At 43.6% G+C, this 24,509-nt stretch overlaps 1 protein-coding gene across 1 annotated transcript; it reads right to left on the bottom strand.

Moving 5' to 3' along the window:
- Nucleotides 1–22,595, bottom strand: vax2 (ventral anterior homeobox 2). The gene is made up of 3 exons (XM_041965565.1): nt 22,361–22,595; nt 17,451–17,638; nt 1–501 (listed from the first exon to the last, which is right to left on the bottom strand). Exons 1-3 carry the CDS (start codon nt 22,593–22,595, stop codon nt 1–3), a joined length of 924 nt encoding a protein of 307 aa, XP_041821499.1.
- Between the last annotated feature and the right edge of the window lie 1,914 nt (nt 22,596–24,509).

The following is a 24,509-nucleotide window of genomic DNA, read 5'->3' as shown; positions in this document are numbered from 1 at the left end:
TTAAGAAACCGTCTTCTTCCCTCCCAGGTCTGCCTCCTTCCTGTCCAGCCGCATGTACGGCTCAAAAGCCGAAGAGCCGCAGCCGTAGGTGGATGTCAGTTCGTGGTGAGCGCCCCCCAGCAGCGGCATGGAGAAGCAGAGAGAGTGCGGCGGGGGCACGCCCAGCCGCGGTGAGGGCGGGGTGCCGCCCAGCGAGGGCAGCGACAGCCCGAAAGTCCCCCCTGGTAAGGAGCTGGGAGGGGTGCTGCTGCTGATGCCCGGCGAGGTGGAGGAGCCTCCGCCCGGGCTGCTCAGCAGGGAGCCGTTGTGTGCTGGATGTGGCGGAGGCCCCAGGAGGGAGTTGGGCGGCGGGGCGGGGCCCGACAGGAGGCGGCCCTGCTCCAGGAGGCGCAGGATGTTGCAGGTGGCCAACGACTCGTTCGTGGAGGAGGAGCGTTTGTCTGAATCCTTGGTGGTGTCCTTCTTCTGCTTGGTCCGGCGGTTTTGGAACCACACCTTGACCTGCAACACACACAACCAGGAAGACGATGATCAGTTTGTGTCCCAAGCACACACTCAGTCAGTACTATTAGAAATGAAAGAGGCAAAAAACTTTGCAGAGGCTTGTTGTGATGGAGCACTGACTCAAAACTGGAACAATTCAGTTGAATATGTTCTTCATGTCATAAAACAACTAAAGCCTTCTGATTTGATTTTGAATGATATTTTAGCTTTCTTTTTCCTCTAGAGTCAGCAAACTTGTGCAAACAGCTTAATTTGTGGTGCATTTGAACAGTCTCCATGTCCTAAACCTATGTTAGACTTTTGCCCACACATACATGCCGTTTCTCTCTATTTTTGTGTGTCTCTATCGTGACTGAGCTAATATTCCCACTTTGCTGTATAGCTCTGGTATCACTGCCCATCCCCATATGTGCATTTGGAGCCTGTTAGAGCCGTGAAGTGTGAGGATGCAAAGTGCATGGGACCAACGATGATCAAATGCGCAGAGAAAAACAACAGAGTTGATCCAATGGCTGGTGCCAGGGGATTACAGCATCTCTGCTTGTTCTGCATGGATTTATGCCTGTATGGGCGGTTTACCGCGAAGGTGTTGCGTGCTCTCACCGCTCGCAACCGTGAGCGCACAGAACATGCTGCAGCGTAGACATGCAGCGAGCGGAGGCCACGGAGAAGTCAGCCACACGCGCGTCCCTCTTTTGGGGCATGTAAAGAGGATGTAGGATAATGTTAGGATGCGTCCAGTATCCGTGATCTGTGCAGCTCATGAGCGATGAAGCAGGTGGTGCACACAAAAGTTCAAAATATCAAATAAAAAAAGTAAAAAAAAACTCATAATCGCTATCAACACCTGCCCCATCGTCCTCTCTCACGACAGCGACCTTCAGAGTTCCACCCCACGAGCCATCACGCCACCCGCAGCAGTTTGAGAAAAGCTCGGTGAACTCTGCCTGTCCTTGTCCGCCATGTTTAATTGATGGGCCGCAGCGTAGCTTTAATGTATAGCGTGTGGAAAGGTTGGGGCTGGGCGCGTGTTGATTGGAGGGCACGGTGGGGTCACGGGAGATCGCTGCACGGAGAGCCACCGCTGAGAGGAATCACACACATGAAAAATGCATACGATCCTGACCGAGTTTCACTACAGGCTCGCTGCGGCGCGGCATGCAGCGGGTGGATAATACTTCACTGTTGTCACAACTTGTTGTCAGTGGGGAGAATTTGAATGAAATGCTGCTGTCTCGATAAAAAAAATGAAAAATGCATTAAAGATCGCTCGCAAGTTGAGATCTGAATCAAGTTGGAACTCTTTGCGATGGCAAAGTTTGCAGAACTCTTCAGTTATTCAGACTCCACTGACGAGTTTTTCAGAGAAAACTTCTGTCAAAGCCATTTTTTTTCACTCTGAGAACGAATTGTGTTGCCACATAAAGACTTCTCTGCCTTTATCCTGACCTCTTCTTCTTCCACTTTTCTCAAGCTGTGCTGCTTCTTCGGTTGTCTGACAATAGCACAAATCATCACAGTACAAGGTTGACATTGAAGCACAGTCCAGATGCAGGAGCCGTCCTGTGTCTGTGACCCAAACATGTTCAATTTGTAGTAATATTAAACAGAGAAAAGCAGCAAATCATCACATTCAGTATATGAAAAAGGACATTTACTTTGGTTTTATCTTCTAAGCTTCTGATTGGTTAGTGCAGTCACAGCTGAAAACTTGGAAACTGAGTTGTTCAGATGAGTGTCTAATGCCACGTTAACCTCTCCTCTTTTTCCCCCACTCATCCTCAAGTTTTGCCAACACTTCATTGAAAGTTATTTACACACGCGGCAGACTTTCCATAAGCCTCTTCACGATTTTTCGTAGAAATCCAGTACTCTAATCGCTGATAAGTGGGGATTGGCGGCAGACGACTTAAAAGGAAACTCCTGTAACGGCAGAAATGTGTAAGCCTGTCAAGGTCTGTGGCTTCATTTAATAAAAAAAAGTTTCATAACCATTTGTTGATTGCACAACAGCCAGACAGCACACGTAAATGCACGCGGGAACAAATCAAATAAAGCCGGGATGAAGGTGCGGTGCAGCAGGGTTCCACGAGCACACACACACACACACACACACACATCCGCAGAGGTCACATGTGACCCGAACACGCGACAATCACACACACACACACATTTGCGGTGAGCTAACCTCTCACATGACTCCGTTTATCAGACCCACAGTTCTGTTGGTCGAGGGCCTTGTTGCTGGGCGGCTGTAAAACAACCGTTCGGGGTCGATATCACAAAGATTTGAAGTTACAGACTTCAAAAAGCGTCTCAACTTTCACTGAGCTTCAACATCAAACGCTGAGTTAGCCCCTATAGTTTCATCTCAGCCTGCTCTTAAATTAGAGCGAGACAGGTGCAACAGAGACTTTTGAAGCTAAATCACTGGTTCAGTATTTATCTGAGTATTTCCTCTCTCTCGCTGCACTTTAAAACTGGTTTTCTGGTCTCTCTTTGCAGGTTTTTGGCTGTGCCAAACACGGATTGTGCTGAAATCTGAAGTCAGCTGCAAGTGAGCAGGCTCAGATTTCACCAAATCTCCACTGACAAATGTTTATTTCGCCCAGGACTCTCAATGCATGTAAATGCCCTACACCCAACCAGCCAATCACATCTAAGAGTCTGACAGTGCTAATTACCGTGATTCTGAACTCCCACTGGGCTGCGTGGTAACTGTACTGCACTCTGCCAGTTATCTAATTTTTACTTCACTACATTTGCCATTTACACCGTCATTACAACAAGTCTGCTCCGTGCGGGGGCTGCGTGTAGGGGTGGAGAGCACGTGATGAGCACCTCTACTGCAGATGCCAAGTTTCCAGCAGCCTGGAAGACAAAGCAGCACCACCTGTCTTTTGATGACAAAGCAAACCCTCAAGCCTCAAGCATTTTTAACTTTTCTTTGATTACAGTTAAGGCGCGTTTGCTGCTCAGCAACACTCAAGACTGGATGATTCTGCAACAGCCGGGGTTGTATTCAGTGACAGTGTTGTCTTACTTCCAATGCAAAGTGTTTAAAGCAGCTATAATTGATGCTTTTCTAATAACACAATCAAATGAGGCTGTGAAAACAGAGGTGGCTAGTAGTGACGAACCCACAGACAGTTATTAGCTTTACTGTTTAGGTTGCCTCTCACTGCTCTCACAGTGTAGTTTTCAGGCGCTGCAGGCACCTGTTTTCAGTGTAAAAACCCACTTTACATTACCTGCTCAGCGCCAAGCAGCAGCCAGACACAGCTGGTTGAACAAAGTGGAGCATTTAGCAGCTAAAGTGACAGATATTTCCCTCAAGTTCCCTAAAATAATAACTCAAGGGCACTTTATTGTTTTTGGAGGACACAGACAGCATCAACACTTCACGGTCTAACTTTTTTATGTTTTCCAGGTTGCAACATGTGAACACCTTCATGCAGCTGGCCCTCGTTAACACCGGAGCGACAACGAGCTCGTCCCGTCGGGCGGCAAACGCAGCTGTGTTGATTGTGTGGTGGTAATCAGGCCGGCTGGTGTAAACCGCGGCATCACTGCACTGGCTCAACAGTTCAGCTCGAGCAAGTGAGGTCATAGTTTCAGCTACTAACCATGACACAAATAATGGGATCGGAGAGGATCCCACAGCTCAGAGAGGAATACTGACGCCAGCAAGTCTTGCTGTAAACACCCAAAAGAGAGAGGGAGGGATAGTGGGGATGGAGATAAGAGGGGAGATGGGGCAGAGATGACAGTAGGATGGGATAAGCAGCCGAAATGATCTCCGTGTAGCTGCTTCTGCTGCCTCTCGGCCTATATTTAGTCAACTCACACACTGCCCCTCTAAGATCTCTCCCTGTCCTTTACTCATGCGCCACCGTCTGCCAAACATCTACATCCCATAAAAAGCTTTCACTACAGATGAAACTCCCATCCAATCCCCGTTCTTTATCCCCATGCTGTGGGTGTGGCCCAGCCCTCTGTTCACATCGCAGTCCTCCTCACGAGCGCTGGGAAAAAAAAAAAGAAAGGGGGGAAAAAAATCTTGCTGGTGTTTTACAGGGGTTTTATTAGAGGGGGAAAATGATGTGAAGAGAAGAAAGCAAAGCTGCCTTTGGTACATCTACACTATTGGATGTAAATCCTTTTTAATGGGATCCAGGGTTCACAGCTGGGGCAGAGATTACCAAGGGAGATCTGGATCTGGCGTGACCTGCATTTGCCCCGGCCTCGCCCTCTGGACCCCGCCCCGCTGCACTCTGGTCCGCCGGGGCGAGGCTGGGGCAAGGGTGGAGGCCGGGTGAGGAGGTTAGGTGAGGGTGGCAAAGCCAAGACTGGTGAAAGGGTGGATGTGACAAAAAGACGGCAACAGGAAGCTAAATTAAAACACCTTTTTAACCAAAATACATGTCACTGTGTTTTTAGGCCAAACATCCATTAGATCATTACACAGTGGAAAACAATGAACCGTGATGTCCTCTTTTCAGTCCTTTTTGTTTAATGTCAATAGATTTAATGACAATTTAAGGAAAAGTGACTTGTTTTTCTGTATTTTGCTCACTGTCAACCAATCACATGAAAACGCCAAAACCAACAATTTGTTTGTCTCTCTCTTTATATATATATATATAATCTTACACATATATGGATTTTTTTTGTTTTTGTTTTTTTAAAAGGCTCAGTAAAACAGCTGGGCACTGTAGCCATTAGCAAACATTACTTGAACAGGAGCAAATAGTGCGTTTCTCAGGGATTATTTTCATCGGCGGATGAATACACTCTTGTGAATCTTCATGACAACAGGGCGGTGTTTGTGGGATCGACTCAAAATAAACAGCAGTGCCCGTGTTTATTGTAATGTAGCAACATGTGCAACAGTGTGACTCATTGATGTGATTTTAATGGCTTTTGAACAATGGAGCTCTATGGCACTGAGGAATTTAAGCTAACCGGCTTTGGCTACACAGGTTCTTAGTCAGATCAATTAATTGTTGGTTTTGGTCCTCTAGGAATTTTTTTTTTGACAATGAGAAAAACATAAAATATCACTATAATTAAAAACAGTTGCTTATTTAGGACAAGTTTTTCTTCTTTTTTGCCTTTTTTGTGTAAAAATCCTAATGAAAAATTCTTCACAAAAAAAAGAAAAAACTTTTTTTTTTACAAGACAGAGAAATTGTGTCAGCATAACATTAGCATTGCAGGTGTAAACGGGAAAGGGAATAATAATAATGGGGTAATGAAAGAGTGGTTTTAAATATGAATATATTCACAAGAGGAAACCTGCAATGTCATGTAAATGTTTTGCTATGTGAGTTTGTAGCATTCAAGCTGATACACTATTGATTTCAGTTTCATTTCAGACCTTTTGATCAATTTTTATCATTTTTCAAGAATGTATTTCATTTTGTTTAAATTCTCTAAGTCTGATAACTCCCAGCAAGTGTGCGGATTTATTTTATGATTATGTGTTTTTGGTTTGGGTGTGTTAAGCATTTTGAAACTGGTTTTGCAAGGTTTTGTCTGTGGAACTAAAGTTTAATTTCTTAACTAAATTTTGATCTTAATTACAAGAAAGGCTGGTTGTTCTGTTTGTGTGTCAATAAGCCTGTTAGTGTGTTGAGAAAAGAAAAAAACATTGAAAAAATACCCAAAACTGCATCACATTCAGGAAGCGAAAAGTGGCTGTAAAGCACAGAGAGGTGGGACGTCACTGGACTGGATGAAGGATGAGGGCTGGGACGCACAAGGCAGGGTTTAAAAATGAAAGGATGGGGGTAAGTGTAGGCAGGGCGGGGTAAATTCAAGGTCGGGGAGAGCTGATCAGGCCGACATGCATGAATACACGGCAGAGGTCAGCCAATCAGAGGCCTGCGCTGTGGATCCAGACAGCTGCAAATGAAGCAGCATCAAACTGGGCTAGAGGTAGAAAGGTTAAGCCAGATCAAGACCCAGTGTAGAGCTCAACTGGCCATCCATATGTGTCTTTTCAATAAATCAGCTAAGATCCGCCACGTCCCAACGTAAGTTAATGACGAGCAGCCGGGGAAACTGGAAGAAAGGCAATACTTGTCTGTAGATGTTTTTATTAATCTGTCTCTTTTGTTCTAAACTGTTTGTCCTGATTGTAGATTTATGACTGTGGTTTTAATCACTTCTCAGCTTTAAGCCACAGCGATGGAGAGCATTAACTAAACATCTAAGTGATAGAACACACACTGCTGCCCGCCTGCATAATGCCCATAATGCAAAGCGAAATGCAGGATTGTGACGATAAAGTCTTTAAGAAGGACGCTTGGTGACTGTCTTTCACACTTTCCATGACCCCTCCAGCAGCCCGGTGCCCCAACTGTGACCCTGTTCAGACCCGCTGATCCCAGGCATGTGATGAGCAGCAGCACACAATGAAAACTCTTTTCCGTGGAGGTTGTACCAGGCGGACCAGCGGCCATTGAACTGTACGTAACAGACCAGTGGATACTCAACTATATGTAATGTAATGGACCAATGGCAGCAGCGTGTATTCAGCTGTGTGTGACGGACCCGTGGTCACCATGACTGAAGAAACCAAAGAGGAAACCAGCTGAACCAGTGACTTACTCAACTGTGTGTGATGGATCTGTATATTAACGATCCCAGTGCCAATTATGCACAATTAAAATAACTCCCTGTTATAATGAAAATTGGCTGCTGTTTTAATAAATGTACCTTTTACTTTACAGTTATTAGGGCCATTTCACAGACTATGGACATGTTAACCTCAAATAAAATGTGTCTAGAAATAAGCTAAAGTTTAATTATATTTAACAATTATGATTAATCATAAATTAAGATATTTGTTGCAATTTAATATGAGCGATAAAACTAATTTCCCTCTGCTGCCCTTTAGCCAGTTGCTATTAACACATAAACAAAAGGACAGAATAATCTGTACAAACGAGTCATGTGAGGCTTTGTTAAAAGCATTAAATTAAAATATTTTTAAGTTTGTTGTAAAAAAATTTAAATTAAGTAGTTTAAGACACGTGCAAACGTAAAACAGGATGTTTTCTTCTCTATAAATCAGGTGTGCACTGCATTTGGTCCTGACACTGTTTGGTCCTGGAGGATCTCCATGTGAGTTCTGAGGTTTCAGAAACAGTTTCTAAAAAGTGCTTTGAACGTCATAGCTAGAAAAACCTGCAGAAACTCTTAAAACTAGCTGATCCCCTTTAACCAATTTAAATCTCCTTTCATAGACTTAGAGTTGTTTGAATGTAGGTGTTTGATTTGAACTGTTGTTTTCTTTGGGCTGTTTGCTGATTTCATTCATTGTTTATTTCGCAGGAACAGTGCACGACACATGTATGGTACCAGACATGGCTAAAAGCTCATTTCGATATCCTTCGTCTACCTGTTTTGTTTTAAATGTATTGTAATTTTTAATTTGATTGTATTTTGCATGTATTGTTATCAAGACTTCATACATTTAATAAATTTAGCTATATACCAGCTGAAAGTCTCTCAGACTCACCAGTGTCTTAATATTTTGCCATTTGCTGCCTCTTTGTTAAATAATAGTTTTGTTGACGTTTTTAAAAACTTAAGGGTCATTTCTGTTTTGTTTATTCCATTCTGTTGCTTTTTGCTACTGTCGTTCCCTTGTGATCATTTATTTGAATGCTTTTATTGTGAAAAATCTGGAAGTCCTGTTTCAAAACCGACACAAACACAAGGACATAATCTCACTATTGTTTTGGGGAATTTGAAGGAATAAAGTGTTTTGTTTTGTTTTTTTTTTGTCTGGCTGGATTATTTTCTGGTGCAATTTGTATTAAAACGGCGTGTAGGCAACCGAGTAGGATGCATGAATAAACGAAATGGGAAAAAATGACAGGCTTCTTTTAGCATCTGGTCAACATTTGTTCTGGTGTTGGGGTACAACAGTGGGAATTCGGACTCCTGGCCTCAGTATTTCTAAAATTCTGGCCACAGTCCAACACAAATCACTAGTTATTTCCTTATATCTGATGGCTACACCAAACAAACCAGATTACGTCACTAAAACAATCTCTGTGGGTATTTTGTTGGTTAAAAAAAGCATATATTGTGGCATAAATAAAAATATCTATATAGTAATAACTTATTACGGTGTAAAGAGAATCTACTGTGTCATCTAGTAATCCAGTTACTTGTCATTGTGTAAAAGTATACTGAAACTGTACAAACTGACCAAAAAATGCTCTGGTTTTTTATTTCAAATCTGTCAGTATCAGGATTAGGAAATGAAAAATGGCCACTGGCACACTGCTGCATCCCTCCTCACTCACATATAACGGCCCGATTCAGGTCTTTTCCAGCCGCCCCTGCAGAACATCCAAACAATGGCTGCTCTGCCACCCTGACATTCATCATCCTCCTCTTTCTGCCTCCATCACCTCAACCTGCCTCACATCTTGTCACTCTACACCCCCTGAAACCTGCGCCAATATCATCACCTCCACCTTCATATTTTACCTGCCCCCCCCCCCATCACCTAACCATGGATGAATAAACCCGATCTGATCCTCCATCTCTGCAGCACATGTCCAGCCAGGTTCAGCCAGGGGTTAACCCCGTCTTATAGAATCGCTGGTAGATATGGCTGCCTAATCCTCCTTAGCGCAAAAGCACTTGGGACTGTAATGTGGCCCACCTCTTTCTCTTCCCCTTCATCCCTCTCTCTGCCCCTCCCCTCCATTCTGCCCACGCCCGGGTGAACCCCGCCAGGTTTAGATAACAGCCTCTACCTCCTCCCTTCAGTGCCGGAGATGTGCTGCACTCGCTCGCCACAGAAACCAGCAGGCGTTTGAATGTGGTCCATGACTTTTCTTGCATGTCACCCCGCAGTCAATCAGCGTTGGGTGTTTCCTACGCAGCCTCGTGATGCTCAGAGCTCAAAGGACGAGATAGACACAGAGGCCTTAAATTCAGCTGCCTCGTTTATGATTTTTCTTCTGTCCTCATATTTTATCTGCTGCACATCTGTCCGCTCTGGACGTTGCTCTCCCTGACGCTTCTTCCTTTTGCTGTTGAAGGTTTTCTTACCAGAAGGATTTAGGGTGTCACATTATGCTTAGATCATAAAGCCCTTCGACGGTACAGTAAACAAACAAACAAAAACAAAGAAGCAACAGAAGCAGGAAAATACTTTGAAAACAAAGAAAATATCTGGACACTCAAAACAAATCCTTCGTTACTGGTACATAAAGTGGTTGCCCTCTGGAGTCCGTCTACTGAGTGTTTTATTTACATTTTTTTATATATCATGACAAGCTGAGAACACCAGTAGAAAGTGTTGACATGGGGCTTTCACATGTCTCATCCATATTTAAATGTGTCTTATTTAGGTCTGTAGACCATAAATGTACACAGACTGTATTACGGTTCTTACATTTTCCGCTGTATTTGCTGAAATATGTATTTATTATACACCTTGACTGGAGATTTGTAGGTTTTTATAAGCGCCTGTGTCATTCTTAATGTTAAATTGACGACATGAGTCTTGCACCTTAGTTGCTTTGTTTGAATAAAGGAACGCGCTGACAGAAATCAACCTGGGTGCATTATCACCAGCAATCCAATAATATAATTTAAATGATAGCACTCCATTGTGTATAACAAGTACTTTCACTTTTGAGATGATGTGTTACTACTGTTCGTACACTGGTGTTTTTGGTGTGTGTTGTTTAGATGGGGATTTGGTGGTGTTTTCTTTCCATCCGCAGGTGTCTGTAAGCCCCCATGCAGGTAATCTGCAGGTTTAATTGCATTACACATTTGTCTGGTGAATGACACAAAGTGGCTGCATGGACAACCTTTGACCAGGCTGACTGTTCCGGAAAACGTGTGTGTGCATTTGTATTACTCACGTTGTGTTTACATTGTGGAGACACAAGTCCTCATAATGTAAATCATCAAATTTTAGGGGGGAGACTTGGGTCTAACTCCAGGAAAAATGAATGTAAGTCTATGTAGTGTCCCCAGAAGTGATGGAAACACGACTGTGTGTGTGTGTGTGTGTGTGTGTGTGTGTGTGTGCGTGTGCGTGTGTGCGCGTGTGTGTGTACGTGCGCTGGTGTGTGCATGTTACTGTGTGTGATTGTGTGTGAAAAGTGAAAAGCTCTTGTATCTAATTTTGCTGATTTTCCTGTTTTCACCTCAGTTGTAGGATTACATGGTCCTCCATATGTTTGGAAAATTACACCATCATTGGCTTCACTCACACACACACACACACACACACACACACACACGCACGCACACACACTTCACTCTGTCAGAAGCTGATGAAACAAGTCAATTCAATCTGAGAGAGTGATTAAGGACAAAGGCAAATACGACTTAATTGCTATTATGTTCTTCTGATTATCTAATCAGTTGATTAGATAATCAGAGCCTCACCTGTTTTTTTTTTCCTGACCATCAGCGAGTCTGGACAAAAGTTCCCGTTCTGAGGTCGACTGTCTCGCTTCAGGTCCCCTCAGAGGAAGGAGGAAAGAGTTCCTCTGCAACACGAAGCCCAAACATTTTAACTGAAAGCACAAAGGCAGCAAGTGTCCGTCTGTCTGCGTCCCTTCCTATCTCTGTCTCCGCGCTGAGGGTTTGGACAATCCCCGGACTGTGCGGCCGCCTCTCCGCTACATCTGCACGGCGATGCGTCATGGCCGGCTCCTCGACGCTCCAGACAAGTGGCCAGACAGCGTCTGTCTGGGCCGTCATGGAGAACAATGCGCACAACGAGGACATTCACTGTACGAGGACGCATAAACACAACTTGTCATCTTGTCTGCTCTCGCCTCAGCCTGCAGAGGGAAGCACAGATCACAGACTTTTTTCTACTTCTGAGAGGAGAAAGTTAATTTTCTCTTCGTGTCAGTGGGCCACATTAAGCCAAGCCCACCCCTGTGTCTATTTCTCACTATAACAATGCCTAACAATTAAACTATCTCTGGGGCTGGAAGTCATCTGCTTCCAGCCCCGACCTCAGCAACAAGGAGCATCATGTAAAAGTTTTCACATGAGCCATCAGTGACCTGTGCTGGAGGCTGTTTGAATGTCTGAGAGAAAAGACACACCAGGAGAGGAAGTGTGACACTGATCTCAGACGACTGGCACACCTGTCTGGAGGTCTGCAGTGTCACGTAAAGGTGAAATCATATCATATCAAAAAACATCACTGATGATGTACGCATGGATCTCAGCTATCGTTTCCATTCTCTCCTGTACAAAGATTTACCGTGAAAAGGAACGAGAAGCCAGAGCGGAGTGAGGCGAGCTGTTTTCTGTCATAAACCCCCGAAACGTTTACGAGCCTCCTCCGTGTTTCAGGGCTCTCCACGGGAGCTCCACTCTGCGTGAGCTCAGACTCTTAAGGCTCCGCGTTAACATGAAAGTGACTCAGAGTCACACGCAAAACAGTCCAACACGCACACACAGAGTCCATAAACACACACACACACATGTGTACCGCACCAGCGCCTGCCTCCAGCCGTCACACTTCAAACATAATTCAGCTTCTATGTTTAATAAAGTTGCGGTTGTGCAGAACATGTTTCAACGACTGCATGCTGTAACTGCAGGTGGATGCACTTTGCACTTCCTTATTTCTGCTTATTAAAGCCACAAATGCAATTCAAGAGGAATCCCTCACCTCGTGGGCTAATTTTCCACAACAAACTGGCTGTTTGTGTGCTTAGAAATTACACCTGTTTCACAGTAAAGTGTATTTATGCACTCACATTTTTCACATTTTATTTTTCACCTCCTGCAAAGTGGAGTACACTTAAAAGTCAGTTCACTGTTTGCAGGAGCTACAGCAGGAAGCTACATCACACTCATGAATTAAGAAAATATCACAACTTAAAAGGAGTAAATGACAACAGCTGTGGTGTGTTTATTCTCCAAAAACACCACTGTCCTGGTAGTATTTTTTTTTTTGTGACAGCTAAATATTAAGTCTGTGACATTTTAAAACACATCTGAACAGCTCCTCCATAACTTGCATCCACATTAAAGCGCAAATAAGACAAATTAAAATCCAGATTTACTCAAACAGCTGAGAAAAAAAATAAACAAATGCAAACATTTACTCACATCTGTGCGCTGTTTGGCTACACATTAAAGATTAATCATGATTCCATCACTGGGCTGCATCTCTCCCATTTGCTGCAGGATTAAACCAGTTTAAAACAGCCCAGAGACCATTAAGTCCATAGCTTATCCATGGAAGGGCTGCAAACAACAATAGACTGATACAATGGCAGGCTATACGTCAGCTGCACTCAACTCAGGAGGACTGTGGAAGAGCTTAAAGTGACCACACAGCATGGTGTACCAAAATCTCCTGAATTCACACTGCCAAACCAGTCGGAACAGGCAGGACGGTCCAAGAATGTGCAAAGTTTGTGCTGAAAAAGAAAAAGCTTGCAGGAAGCAGCCTGAGAATCAATGTAAATGTGAACAAAACGGGAGAGAAAGACCTTCAAGACACATATGAAGCCAAAAAAGAAGTTTGAGATGTGTCAAAGCTTTTCTCAAACATAGAAATAATGTAAATGATCCACCTCCATATCAACCAGCATAACATACCTTCAAAATAAGGGCTGAAGCATCCACCCATGAGTCCTCTATAGACTGTGATCATCCATGAGCTAACTGATCATAAAGGTAACTGTAATGAACCAGAGGCTTTCATGGTTTGTGTGTGTGTGTGTGTGTGTGTGTGTGTGTGTGTGTTGTACACTGGCACACACCAGCCCCTCCTGCTGTGTTACCCTGTAGCGGGGAGCCACCTGCTGGGATGAAGGGAGAGCTCCGAGTTGGTAACAGATTACTCAGTAACGCGTTACATCGGGGTGATTCCTGACTTTGCGAAGACTTACTGGCATCCTCTCACGATGCTGCTCCCACTAAAAGGCAAAAATAATTTATTTGACGCCTTTCAGACAGATTTGAATCGGATCTGAGGTATAATTTGAAGAAAAGTGGCTATTTTCTCTCCTGCATTACTGTTAAATATTTGCATTTGATCCAGCAAATATTTCACATTAATGTTGGATGTGAACTCCGTCTAAATATACTCACATAAACAAGTTTTGGGCGCTGAAACACAAATGAGGACATGCATGATAAGATAAATTAAAAAATTACTGACTAATCTATACATGTTATTAATGTTAGTTATGAAGCAAGTGAGAAACAATAAGACGCAGATCGATTTTCCTCCTGCAGCACCGCCTCCATCAAGTCCGGGCTCCACTCAGGTTCGCACCCTTTTTATGAGCTGTTGTCTTACATTTACTCGTCCTTGTACTGCTCATTGAACGCTGCCGGTCTTGGATTTAGTCTTTGCTGATTGAGCCTTTGTCACGTTTTGGGGGAAGAAATTGTGCGCAAGTTCAGTGATTCAGTTCCAAGATTCTGTTTGTCCTTTCTAAAAGGAAAATATCAGAAAAAACGTGCGTCAAAATCGCCAGAGAGACATTTGGAGACAGTTTGCGCGTCTTGGACAAACTTTGGCGACATCTAGTTATTTCTAATAACCACAAAATAATTTAATTTTCAGCCACTGCTCCGGCTGCCTTCAGAAAATTTCACTAATAATCCAAATTAAGATTTAAGGCCCTTTTGCATTCTGCGTGCGTGTGTGCGCGCGCTACGAGTGTGTGTGTGCGTCTGTGTGTTTGTGTGTTTCCAATGTCTGCTGCCTCATTGCGTGATCAGTTTGAATACCTGACCAAACTAATTGGAGTTACATCATGGGTCAACGACCAAATCCCCAAACATTGTTAAAAAACACTTAACGGTCCAACCTCCCATATTAGGAGCGTAATTAGTATTTGTGTTGCAGTCACAGATAAAGAGGCCTGTCACGGTCACAAAAGTATATAAGAAAAGTGTGTCATGATTCTGTAATCTTGCTCGGTTTGCTGTAAACCTCTCATAATGTTTCTCGGAACAAAGGGGGACGTTCATTTGCGTGTGATTTTAACGGAAAACCAGTAAAATTGTGACTTTTAAGAAAATGTTGTCCTAAAGTGGCACAGTGTTTGGGATTGTGTTGATTATGAGACGAACGCAACGGAAGAAAAAGGAAAGAGTTTCTCCAGAAGTCTATTATGACTGATGATTTATTAAGACCGACAAAACAGCTGAATTTATGTTTTTACTGAATTCAAAATGTCATTTCAGATAGATAGATAGATAGATAGATAGATAGATAGATAGATAGATAGATAGATAGATAGATAGATAGATAGATTTGAAACCAAGTCTCTCCTCTGGATAGAAAAAGAAAAAGGGAGAAAAAAAGCCTACAAACGCTCTTCGCAACAATGGAGCTGCTTTTAAACTCAGCGGCCTTTAATGTGGACATAAAAATCAAACCTGTGGGAAACCTGTGAAAGCCTTGAGCAGCGAACTAAGAACACCAACAAACACACTGAGTCGCCTGAAACCCAGAAAACAGCCAGAACAAGTCGCTTAAAAAGGACCTTAAACTTTGAGAGCTTCCATCCTCGCCGTTTTTTATTTTATTTTATTTTATTTTATTTTTTTTTGTGATTAGCCTTGAATGGCGCATTTGCTTAAAAATATGCAAACGCCAGAAAGAAGATGATAATGATAAGAAAGGAAACTTCACTAATGCCAACTAAAAGCCTTTCGATCACGCCTAAAAGCCGCTTCAATAGCACACAGCATTAAGAAATTTCAGGGCAGCGGGTTTAATATTTCACGCCATTACTGCGGAGACTTTTATTATTTAGTTTTATTCATTTTGTTCTCTCTTGAAGGTCAGGCAGTTTTCAGACGGTCTCACTCAGCCAATCATCTGCTGCCCTGCGTCTCCTCAGCAGCAGCAGGAAGCTGAGGCCCTCCCATTAACACCCCTAGTGTCAGCACTAATGAGGGACACAGTGGCCGCTCTGTGTTCCCAAATCTGCACACACACACACACACACACACACACACACACACACACACACACACACACACACACACACACACACACACTATGTTTGAGTGCGTTTTTTATGGTTGGTATTAATGTTGGTGTACTCCACAGTGCTTCACTGATGATGCGTAAAGTTCCTGCAACAAGTGTTTTAACACAAGAAGCGATTTAAGGCCTGGAAACGCGCAGCTTCCTGGTGTTTATTTGCACATGTTGTTCAAATCAGAATAACTGGGCTGAGATTTAACCATACTCCTATTTTAAAGTTAGATTTTTTTTAATTTCGTGGACTATTTTGAAAGTGTTGGAGACCTTTCCCCCCGTAAATAACACCCCACAACCGCCCCTTCTTCTGATAAGTGTCTACAGACTTGTTGTTTAGGCTTGTGCGCGGCAGCGCGCAGGTCCATCGCACACACAACACATGCTTTTGTAATCAACTTAGACCTGTGCTTGAAGACTACGGCAGCAAGAGTAAGTGAACTGTTCGTAACAAGTGTCGACGGGTTTTCAGTGGGAAACAAAACACTCCAAGAGTTCAGCGGCTCGTCCCTCACAGGCACACATCGGGTAAAATATGATAAAATCAAAGCAGAATTCACAAGAATGACGCTTCTCTGGAGACTTTATACAAAATCAATGTCCAACCAATGCCAAAAACAATGTATTATACAATAAACCTACAGTGTGTTGATATTTCTTATTTCTTGTTGCTTAAATTGAGAACGCGCTTTAATGTTTTTTGCAGTCATACACTGCAAACCACGTCTTTTGTAATTTTGATGGTAAAAAAAAGAAGTTTATACTGAGGTCTATGTGAATGAGACAGAAAAATCACAAAAATGCGGTGTTGCAGTGTTCTGTAGGATATGCTCTGGAAATCAATGCGTAAGTGGTGACGCCCATGACATACACTGAGGGGCCGGGCTCGTGGCGCTGCAGCGACATTTGAATGAAGCGCGCGGGGTCGATGAATGAGTGCCATGAAATGTCTGCAGTGTTCAGAGGAGCCCGGATGAACCGGCGGACAGCGACGTGACAGTTTGTGTTTACACGGCACAAACACACACACCTGCGAGGGACGGGGCGCTGTGGCGCTCGTCGCTGCTGCGCTGGGCGCAAAGAGGCGTTTATTTTCGGTTTTTGTACGCATGTGAACGAAATCAGATGAAGCCGTTACGCATGAAGCGCTGTGCGTAATTCACTCCAACAGCCCCACGGCGAAAACTGCATTTTTGACAGTGATGATGTTGATTTTGTTGTGCCAGACTCAGATAAGCAAAAAGACAGAACTTTAAAATGCCCACATTTTTCTGTAGAAGTGGAAAAAAAACTTACATTTTTTGAATGGACCTAGGCGACATATATAATCAGACCTATATAACGACACAGACTAAGCGTGAAAATTTCAGGCCACGCTTCATGCTCATTTAAGGCCTTTACTGGCAAACCCCCGGGGCCTGTTTATGAGAGCATTTTCTGTCTGTTTATGTGGAGCATAAATCTGAATAAACACGGATTTGTAAACAATTTCAGCCTGGATTTGACCCCGGATATGAAGAAGTGTTTTGGGGCGGGGCAGCGCTTCCACCCCTCCCCTCTGATTGGCCAAGGAGCCAATTAAAGGCCCCAAATACACCTGTGACCAGCTTACTTTAAATGTTAAGTTAATGAAAAACGAACTGAACTACAACACTTGCTCTGTTCACAATGATAACAAAACGAATAAATAAGACACCAGTGGTGTATTTTTTTAAACATGCTACATGCTAAGGCTTTAGTTAGCTATAATGCTAGGCTACTAGCTGAAAATCTTTTGTCATTATTGTTAAAGATGTTTATCGGCGCACGAGTTTTTGTTGTTTGTTGTTATTGTTTGATTCTTAAAGTGACATATTAACCACCATTCCCAGGCGAACATGAGCACCTCCCCTCTGGAGAGGACACTTCCTCTTACCTGTGTTTCGGAGAGATTCAGCTGCCTCGCGAGCTCGGTGCGCTCGCGGCCCACTACGTACTGGCACCGCTGGAACTCGAGCTCGAGCCGGTACAGCTGCTCGGCCGTGAAGGAGGTCCGCGTGCGCTTGGGCCGGTCCAGGTCGAGGCCCTTTGGCAGCACGATCTCCCGGATGGTGCCTTTGGCGTCTGTCCAGAGGGGAAAAAACACATCCAACATGAAGTCTGAGAACATTTTCTGAGCAAAGAGAGTGTTATTACAGACTAAAATCTAAACGGAGTCACATTTTCAGTAGTTGCAGGCTAAAAAAACTGATAAACACACCTTTCTTCAAGGCTGGACAGAAATATGGCTACATGGTGCCAAACTGATGTAAAATTCATGAGTAAGGCTATAGACTAATGGCTTTAGAGAGAAAAAACGGATGGATGCGCGTCTGTGCGTCTTTGAGTAAAACAAGCTACGTATGTGTTATTTTTAACACAAAGGCGCGTTTATAACACGCCTGAAGAAAGGCCCTGCTGTCAATATACACACACTCAAAAAAAATAAAAATACAGCAGACAACTAAGGCCAAGCACCTTCCTGTAATTGTGCTTCAACTAGAGGCTGCGTGAGTGCTCATGATGATGGCAAACTCTGCCCACGTCACTCTATAATCCGCATCCAGTGACTGGAGCTCGTATTTGGGGAAAGGTTAACGGCTCGTTGATTGAGATTTTCCTCATGAACTCGAAAACGCGCACGTTAGCCTCGCGCTGCCTGCGCAATGTTAGCCCACGTGATTGCAGATACAGGTCATGTCAGTTTAGCGTGAATAAAAATAAAAATGTCTCCTGTTTTCATGAACTAAAAGTTCAATTAAAATCCTCCAGTCAACGCCATTGCGTTTGGAATACTTTATTGGAGACCTTATCGGGAATACAGGGTGATGAAAATAAGCGCATACGGTGAATTCTGCTCAGCTCTGCTGTGAATGCTCCACACCGGAGGTAAAGGCCTGCTGAGTATTGAACACTGAATGGCTGTCATGATTATAAAACCACAACAAGAGTTATTTCTCTTCCTGACATTTAATTTACTCTAAACTAGTTAGAGGATAAAATCAAAAACGTCACTTTCGACTGTCTCCACTCCAAGTAATAAGGCTGTGCGTCATTATCTATCCACAACAACAACATAGTGTGTGTGTGTGTGTGTGTGTGTGTGTGTGTGTGTGTGTATGTGTGTGTGTGTGTGTTCTTGGACAAACATTAAATGGGATACTTGGCCTGCGTCGACTCACTGGTGTTTTTGTGCATTTTACTTTATTTTGTTTTTAATTGAGCCTTTCGTTGCGCCCTGCTGGCGGCCTTATCTGCTATTAATTTCAGATGATTTATCAAGACTTCCCTGCTTCGATGTGCGTGTCCAAATTAAAAAAAAAAAAAATCAGAGCAAATTTAAATAGAAGAAAAAACAAATCAGCATAGATCAAAAATGTGAATTATAGCAAATTAGAATATTAGAGAGATCGGGGATGGGGTGGTTCAGTCAGTCAGACGTTACACCCGTTCTGAACCCAGAAGCCCTCTGGGTCCAGCCTGCACTATTCCAAAACTAAATAAATAAAAAATGAAAAAAATAAATAAATAAATAAATGAACATAGTTTGTTTCTTTAAATGTGCTGCAATCTACATATTTGGACTTTTTTGCAGGCTTCTTTCCCCACCATAAAATCCTTGTATTGTAGCCGAGGATATTTACTCGTATTTATCACTTTCAGTGGAAGCGCAGGCCAGACAAGACCTCCTCTTTGTCCAGGGTTTTAAACTCATAAAATATGCAACCCAATAAAATATGAAGAGCTCTGAATTAAAGATGAAACAAAACTGATTGAACCGAGTTTCTATAGGAAGGCTACAGCAACCTAAACACTGAAGTAACGGAGTAAAAGTTGAATCATCACATCATTTTTTTTTTTTAGCTCCAAAGACCTGGACCTGCTGTAAAGGCATACCTCCCCTCGCATTAACCACATTTTAAAGCGAAGAAGTGAACAAAATATGTAAATAAATGCAGCAGGATTAAATACAGCGGGTGTAGTGGAAGGAGAGGGAGTGCGTAAAAGGAAAACTGGGCTGTTATTGCGACAGAGCAGCAGGGGAATGGAAATGGTTAATGAAACCCAGTAAATTCGCCAGTTATGCGCGTCCTGATGTGCATTAGAAAGCTACTACAGCGTTATAAAGTTATTCTTAAACATTTGTTTATCGGCCTGAGCTGCGTAATGAAACAGTGCCTGAGAGGTCTCCATCTTTACGCACGCATAATGTCTTTGCGTAATGTGTTGTCAAGCAAGTGGATGTCTGCGCCAGAGATGCTGGAAGCCCACCTGACGTACAGGCACACAGTGGCGTACATTAGCACATTTTCTCGGCTGCTCCAGAGAAAGAAACAACGTCTCAAAGCGCGCTGGAAACACTTGCGAGCGGAGGAGAGAAACCAGCGGCTGTACGCAGACCTGCTGACCTCACGGTGACCCCGGCCTCCGCTTCAAAAACAAACCCTGACTCTGTCGATGTCGTTCGCTCTGTGTCTAAAGCTCACAGCTCTGTCCTCCCACAGACCACTTCCTCATCTGATGGACACCACTAACCACTACTGATCATTCACAGGCTTTAACAGAGAATATATGAACACCTCCCTGCCAGATCTCATATGAAAAACAGAGGGATGTGACCAGCTGTTAGAAAAAATAGAAAAAAATAGCTTTCTGACAGATGACAGGAGCTTAATAGTTTTAAAATTAATATATCTATAGTATTAAATGTCTAAAAAATGCGATTACAGACAAGTTCTTGTGATCTAGGCTCTGAAGAAGCAGATTTTTTTTTTTTTTAATAAGCGATCCGTCCACAGATTCTCTCCCTTTCGCCATTTTTCCTTGCCCCCTCCGTCATTTACCATCTCAAAGCTGGCCGTCACTACATTTATTTCACTATTCCTAAGCTAAACGTGCTGCTTCTGCACGGTGCAAGACACTGCACGACCCAAGGTTCAATAAAAAGATTAAACTGACCGTAGAGCAGCCATACTATCTACAGCACTCGTCTATAACCGAGAATTGATAGACCGACATATCGATTCTGTCCACAGCAAACACTGTAAAGCAAAAAAAAAAAAAAATGCACAAAAACACCAGTTGCAATTTAATTTTAGCTATTTTCTTTACGAGGTTCTGAATACAAAGGAACAGTGCAATTTGCTTTCTTTTTTGAAAAAAAAACTATTTTAAGGAGAATCAACATTTAATCAACATTTCTGTAAATGTGCAGGATTCAGACAGCTAGATTATTTTCAAATGCAGTGCTTTGGGGAGATGATCTGAGACCTAAAAGGTGACAAAATGTATATAACGAAGATACCAGGAGACCAAAAAACAGCAACAACGACAAAACAAGAATTCTGACTTTTTGTTATTGGAAGCATTTAGATTTTTAAAAAATCCTTCATGTATGAAACTTCACAATGACTGAAAATATTCCCCACAAAGGCTCTAATATATTCTAAATTCTGATTTTCTCACTGGGGTTATAACACATTTTATGCTTACGTGCAGAAATAATAATTACAAAACATTGTAAATATAAATAACCTTAAATAACCTCCATGTCAAGGCAGATGTATACATGTTTCCTTCATGTTATTTTAACCTGGTGCCCTTTAAGCTTCCCTGCAACCATATAACACACATATTCTCAACAATTTAATTTTCTATTATTTAACGTGCAAACGTAAATTAAATACAAGTGTTTTGGGCTACTAAGTCTTAAAATATGCCTATAAAGCTAGCTATTACCATGTAAATTTAAAATAAAAAAACAAAAAACTAATGACAACAAATTTTGTGATTGTGTTCTGAGTGTTTGTGAGTGCGGCGACTTTAATGTGAATTTTCCGGATTTTTAAAGAAGCGTCGTTCAGGGGCTGCTGGCCTCCTGCAGGAGGGCGTGGACACTGGGAATAATATTGAATCAAACATTATCTGACGTTCATTAACATAACGCTGGCACACAAAGACAATCAGAAGCAACCCGACACACACACAATCACACAAACCGCTGTGTAGTGGCTGCTGATTGAGGGCTGGATGAGGCTTTTTCTCTCTCTGCCTCTTTGTTGATAAAAGCCACACAGCAGCCTCGAGGGCTGAATTTCACCTGATTATCCTCAGCAGCGTCCCCAAAGCATTTTCCTCTGTTTTCTTTTCTCTCTCACGTCTGATTTTAAGCGGAGATGCGTTCAGGACCACTGTTCACTACATGCAGGAGAAAAATAATGAGGCTTCCCCCCCCCCCCCCATCACTGTTTTGACTCCTGAGCTGATCTGAACTATTTATTCATCTTAAAAATGAACAAATGACAAACAGCTGAACCAAACAACTCGTTTCTGGGCGATAATTTCATACTTCAATATATCTTTTATTTGGAGTGAATATTTGCAGGTGTGGTCCGGTGTGCGGAAGTGAAAGCAGCCTATTGTTACCACAGCGGTGTTGCACTGTTCACCACTTTGTTCAGAAATTAAAGTCCTGTTTTAGACACTTTCACCGCTAAATCTACTGAAATCTGCCTCCTTTCAGCTCGTGGTATTTTTAATGGGAGACAACTTCTTCTTCTGCTTTGTTTTCCATATTTTTTTTAATTACTACTGTACGAGTGTCAGTACTGTACGTGTAAACATGAAAGTGTCTGAGCTGTGATTAGGATTCCTATTGTTGTACATTATCTAATTTGGGATAATTGTGGATGAAATAATCCTGAAGTTAAAATTAGCGGATTTCCTGGAAACTCTCACAGATTTCCAGGTCTGAGAATTAGTTTTACGGACATAATAAATCACTTTATTTGATTTTCGTCCACTTACCCCTCACTAATATCCTCCGACAGTAATCAGGGTCCACTCCCAAAAGTTTGTCGTGTCCGTCTTCGCTGGAGGACGTCGGGGTGGACGCTGATGTCCCCGGGGTGTCGGTGGAGCTCTGAACCGGGGACCGACTGCCTATCTCGGTGCGGCACTTTGTCTCCATCCGGTCCGGACACAGCGGGTTGGGTCCACAGCGGTGGTTCCCATCGCCCATAGTCGTGGCCTGATCAAACATCTACAAGTAAGTTACACTCTCTAAGACGACCTCTCCCTCCGTGTGCCGCCGCTGCTCACCCTCTTCTTTCTACTTTCTTCTCCTCTTTGCAAGTGTTCTCCAGACACGAGGAGAGCATGCCCTCCTCTGCCTCCCCCCAAAAAAGTAGATCCAGTTACCAAGAAACCATGCAGTCCTGCAACGGGACCGGGGTGCGCTTCAGGTGTCGCGGCATGACGCGCGGTCCGGTGTCCAAACCAAGGCAGGAGGGAGTCGGAAGAGGGAGAAATCTCGGGCTCCTGCTCTAACTATGGCAGCCAGGAGGCGCAGAGGAAATGCATGGTGCAGCCTGTAAGGTACAAGGGGGCAACCAGATCTATGGAGGAGCGGGGAGGTGCCACAAACACAAGCGCACACTGCTCACCCACGTAGAAATGAAGTGAGAGGCGGCGCGCAAAAAAGAAGAAAAAAAAAGCAGCAGCGGTCACAGTTCACCGCGAACAAGCCAGGGAAGAAAGTTTCTCCTGGTCTGTCCAGCGCAGCAGCCTGTTACTTCAGCCCCGGCCGGATGGACTGCGTCTGCGGATCCTTGACTGAGTGTTGGTGGTGGGACGACCACATAAGGGCGGGTGGGTCGGTGGTCTTCTGCTTTTGGAGAGCCCCACAAGAAAAGATGTCTGTGTTGAAACCCTGCAGGAGGGGGACTGTCGGGAAGTGGGGAATGGTCACATTTGCTCACAAATAGTCTGGAGCACCCGTGTCAGTTTGTATAATTTACTTCACAGCTGAGGCATCGCGTCTGAGCGTGGCGGCTGATACGCCCTGCCGACACTAACAGAGGAGAGATGCTGGTGTGTGGATAATATTTGTGGTGACACGGTACACTTTACTAGAGGCAGGAACCCCACACGTCATTTCCTGTCCACGCAGGGTCGTCGCCGATTGGTCCGCTGGCAGGGCACGTTTTGACAAGAGGATGAGCGGCGCTGTAGATCGGGATCAGGCGCGGAGACATGAGACGATGGTTGTGGGCGCTATTCCGCTCTGGGAACAGCTAAAAGCAGCGCTGCCCGGGCTTCCCCATCACCACCGCCGCGCTCTGACATTTTCTGCTTGTTTTAGGGGAGAAGTCCGAGCTCTGGTCCAGAGACGACGCAGGTCTCCACATCTGACCCAGTGAGGTTCAACTTCAGATAAAGTGCATCATATCACACATTCACGGATCTCAAAATCCCCAAAATATGATCTTAAAAACTGAGTTTAGCGCTGCTGTTCTCAGGTCTGTTTAAAATCTGTTGAAGACGGGGATCAGGCAGCCTCAGCTGATCCAGAAGCCACTGCCAGGGTTGTAACAAAGACCCAAAAAAGGTCAGCATGCAACTCTTGTTCTCTGATCACTGCATCAGCCAACAGTTTCTCTTCAACTTCAACATTTTATTGCTCGTCCATCAATCCCTGAATGGTTCAGGTCCAAGGTTTCAAACCTCCTGACCCAGTACAGGACTTTGCAGCACTCTCAGGTCTGCTGGTTCTGGATCACTGGTGGTCCCTGGAGTCCAAACCAAACAGGCTGCCTGCAGCTCAGTGCTGCTCAGATGCGGAACAGATTGGCAGAAGAGCTAAGACAGACAATGCCGCCTCCTTTCAAATCCAAGCTAAACACCTGCCTGTTTACCACTGCTTTTCTTTTAAAGCACACTTTGTTTTATTATTTTTATTCTTTATTGTTTTATTGTTTTTACTCTGAGTGTTTTTGCCTGTTTGCTGTTACAGTTTTATCATTTGTTGTGCTTTTGCCTGTGTACTCTGTAAAGCACTTTGGGTATGAAATGTGCTGTATTAATAAATTTGCCTTGCCTAATAAACATGCATATATGAATATATAGACTGATACATCAAGGCCAATATTGACTTTTTATTAAGTCATGTCAGTCA

This window comes from Chelmon rostratus, chromosome 23 (assembly GCF_017976325.1).
Source record: "Chelmon rostratus isolate fCheRos1 chromosome 23, fCheRos1.pri, whole genome shotgun sequence".
Lineage (NCBI taxonomy): Eukaryota > Metazoa > Chordata > Actinopteri > Chaetodontiformes > Chaetodontidae > Chelmon > Chelmon rostratus.
Note: the sequence above shows the minus strand (reverse complement) of the source record. Positions and strands in the feature narration are given on the sequence as shown.

Bases quoted from the DNA above. Each gene is read 5' to 3' on its own strand.
- vax2 (XM_041965565.1), bottom strand. From the start codon at position 22,595: ATGTTTGATCAGGCCACGACTATGGGCGATGGGAACCACCGCTGTGGA. The intron at 17,639-22,360 runs GTAAGTGGACGA...CCCTCTGGACAG, and splicing joins TCGGAGGATATTAGTGAGGG to ACGCCAAAGGCACCATCCGG. The intron at 502-17,450 runs GTAAGAGGAAGT...TGTGTGTTGCAG, and splicing joins TGAATCTCTCCGAAACACAG to GTCAAGGTGTGGTTCCAAAA.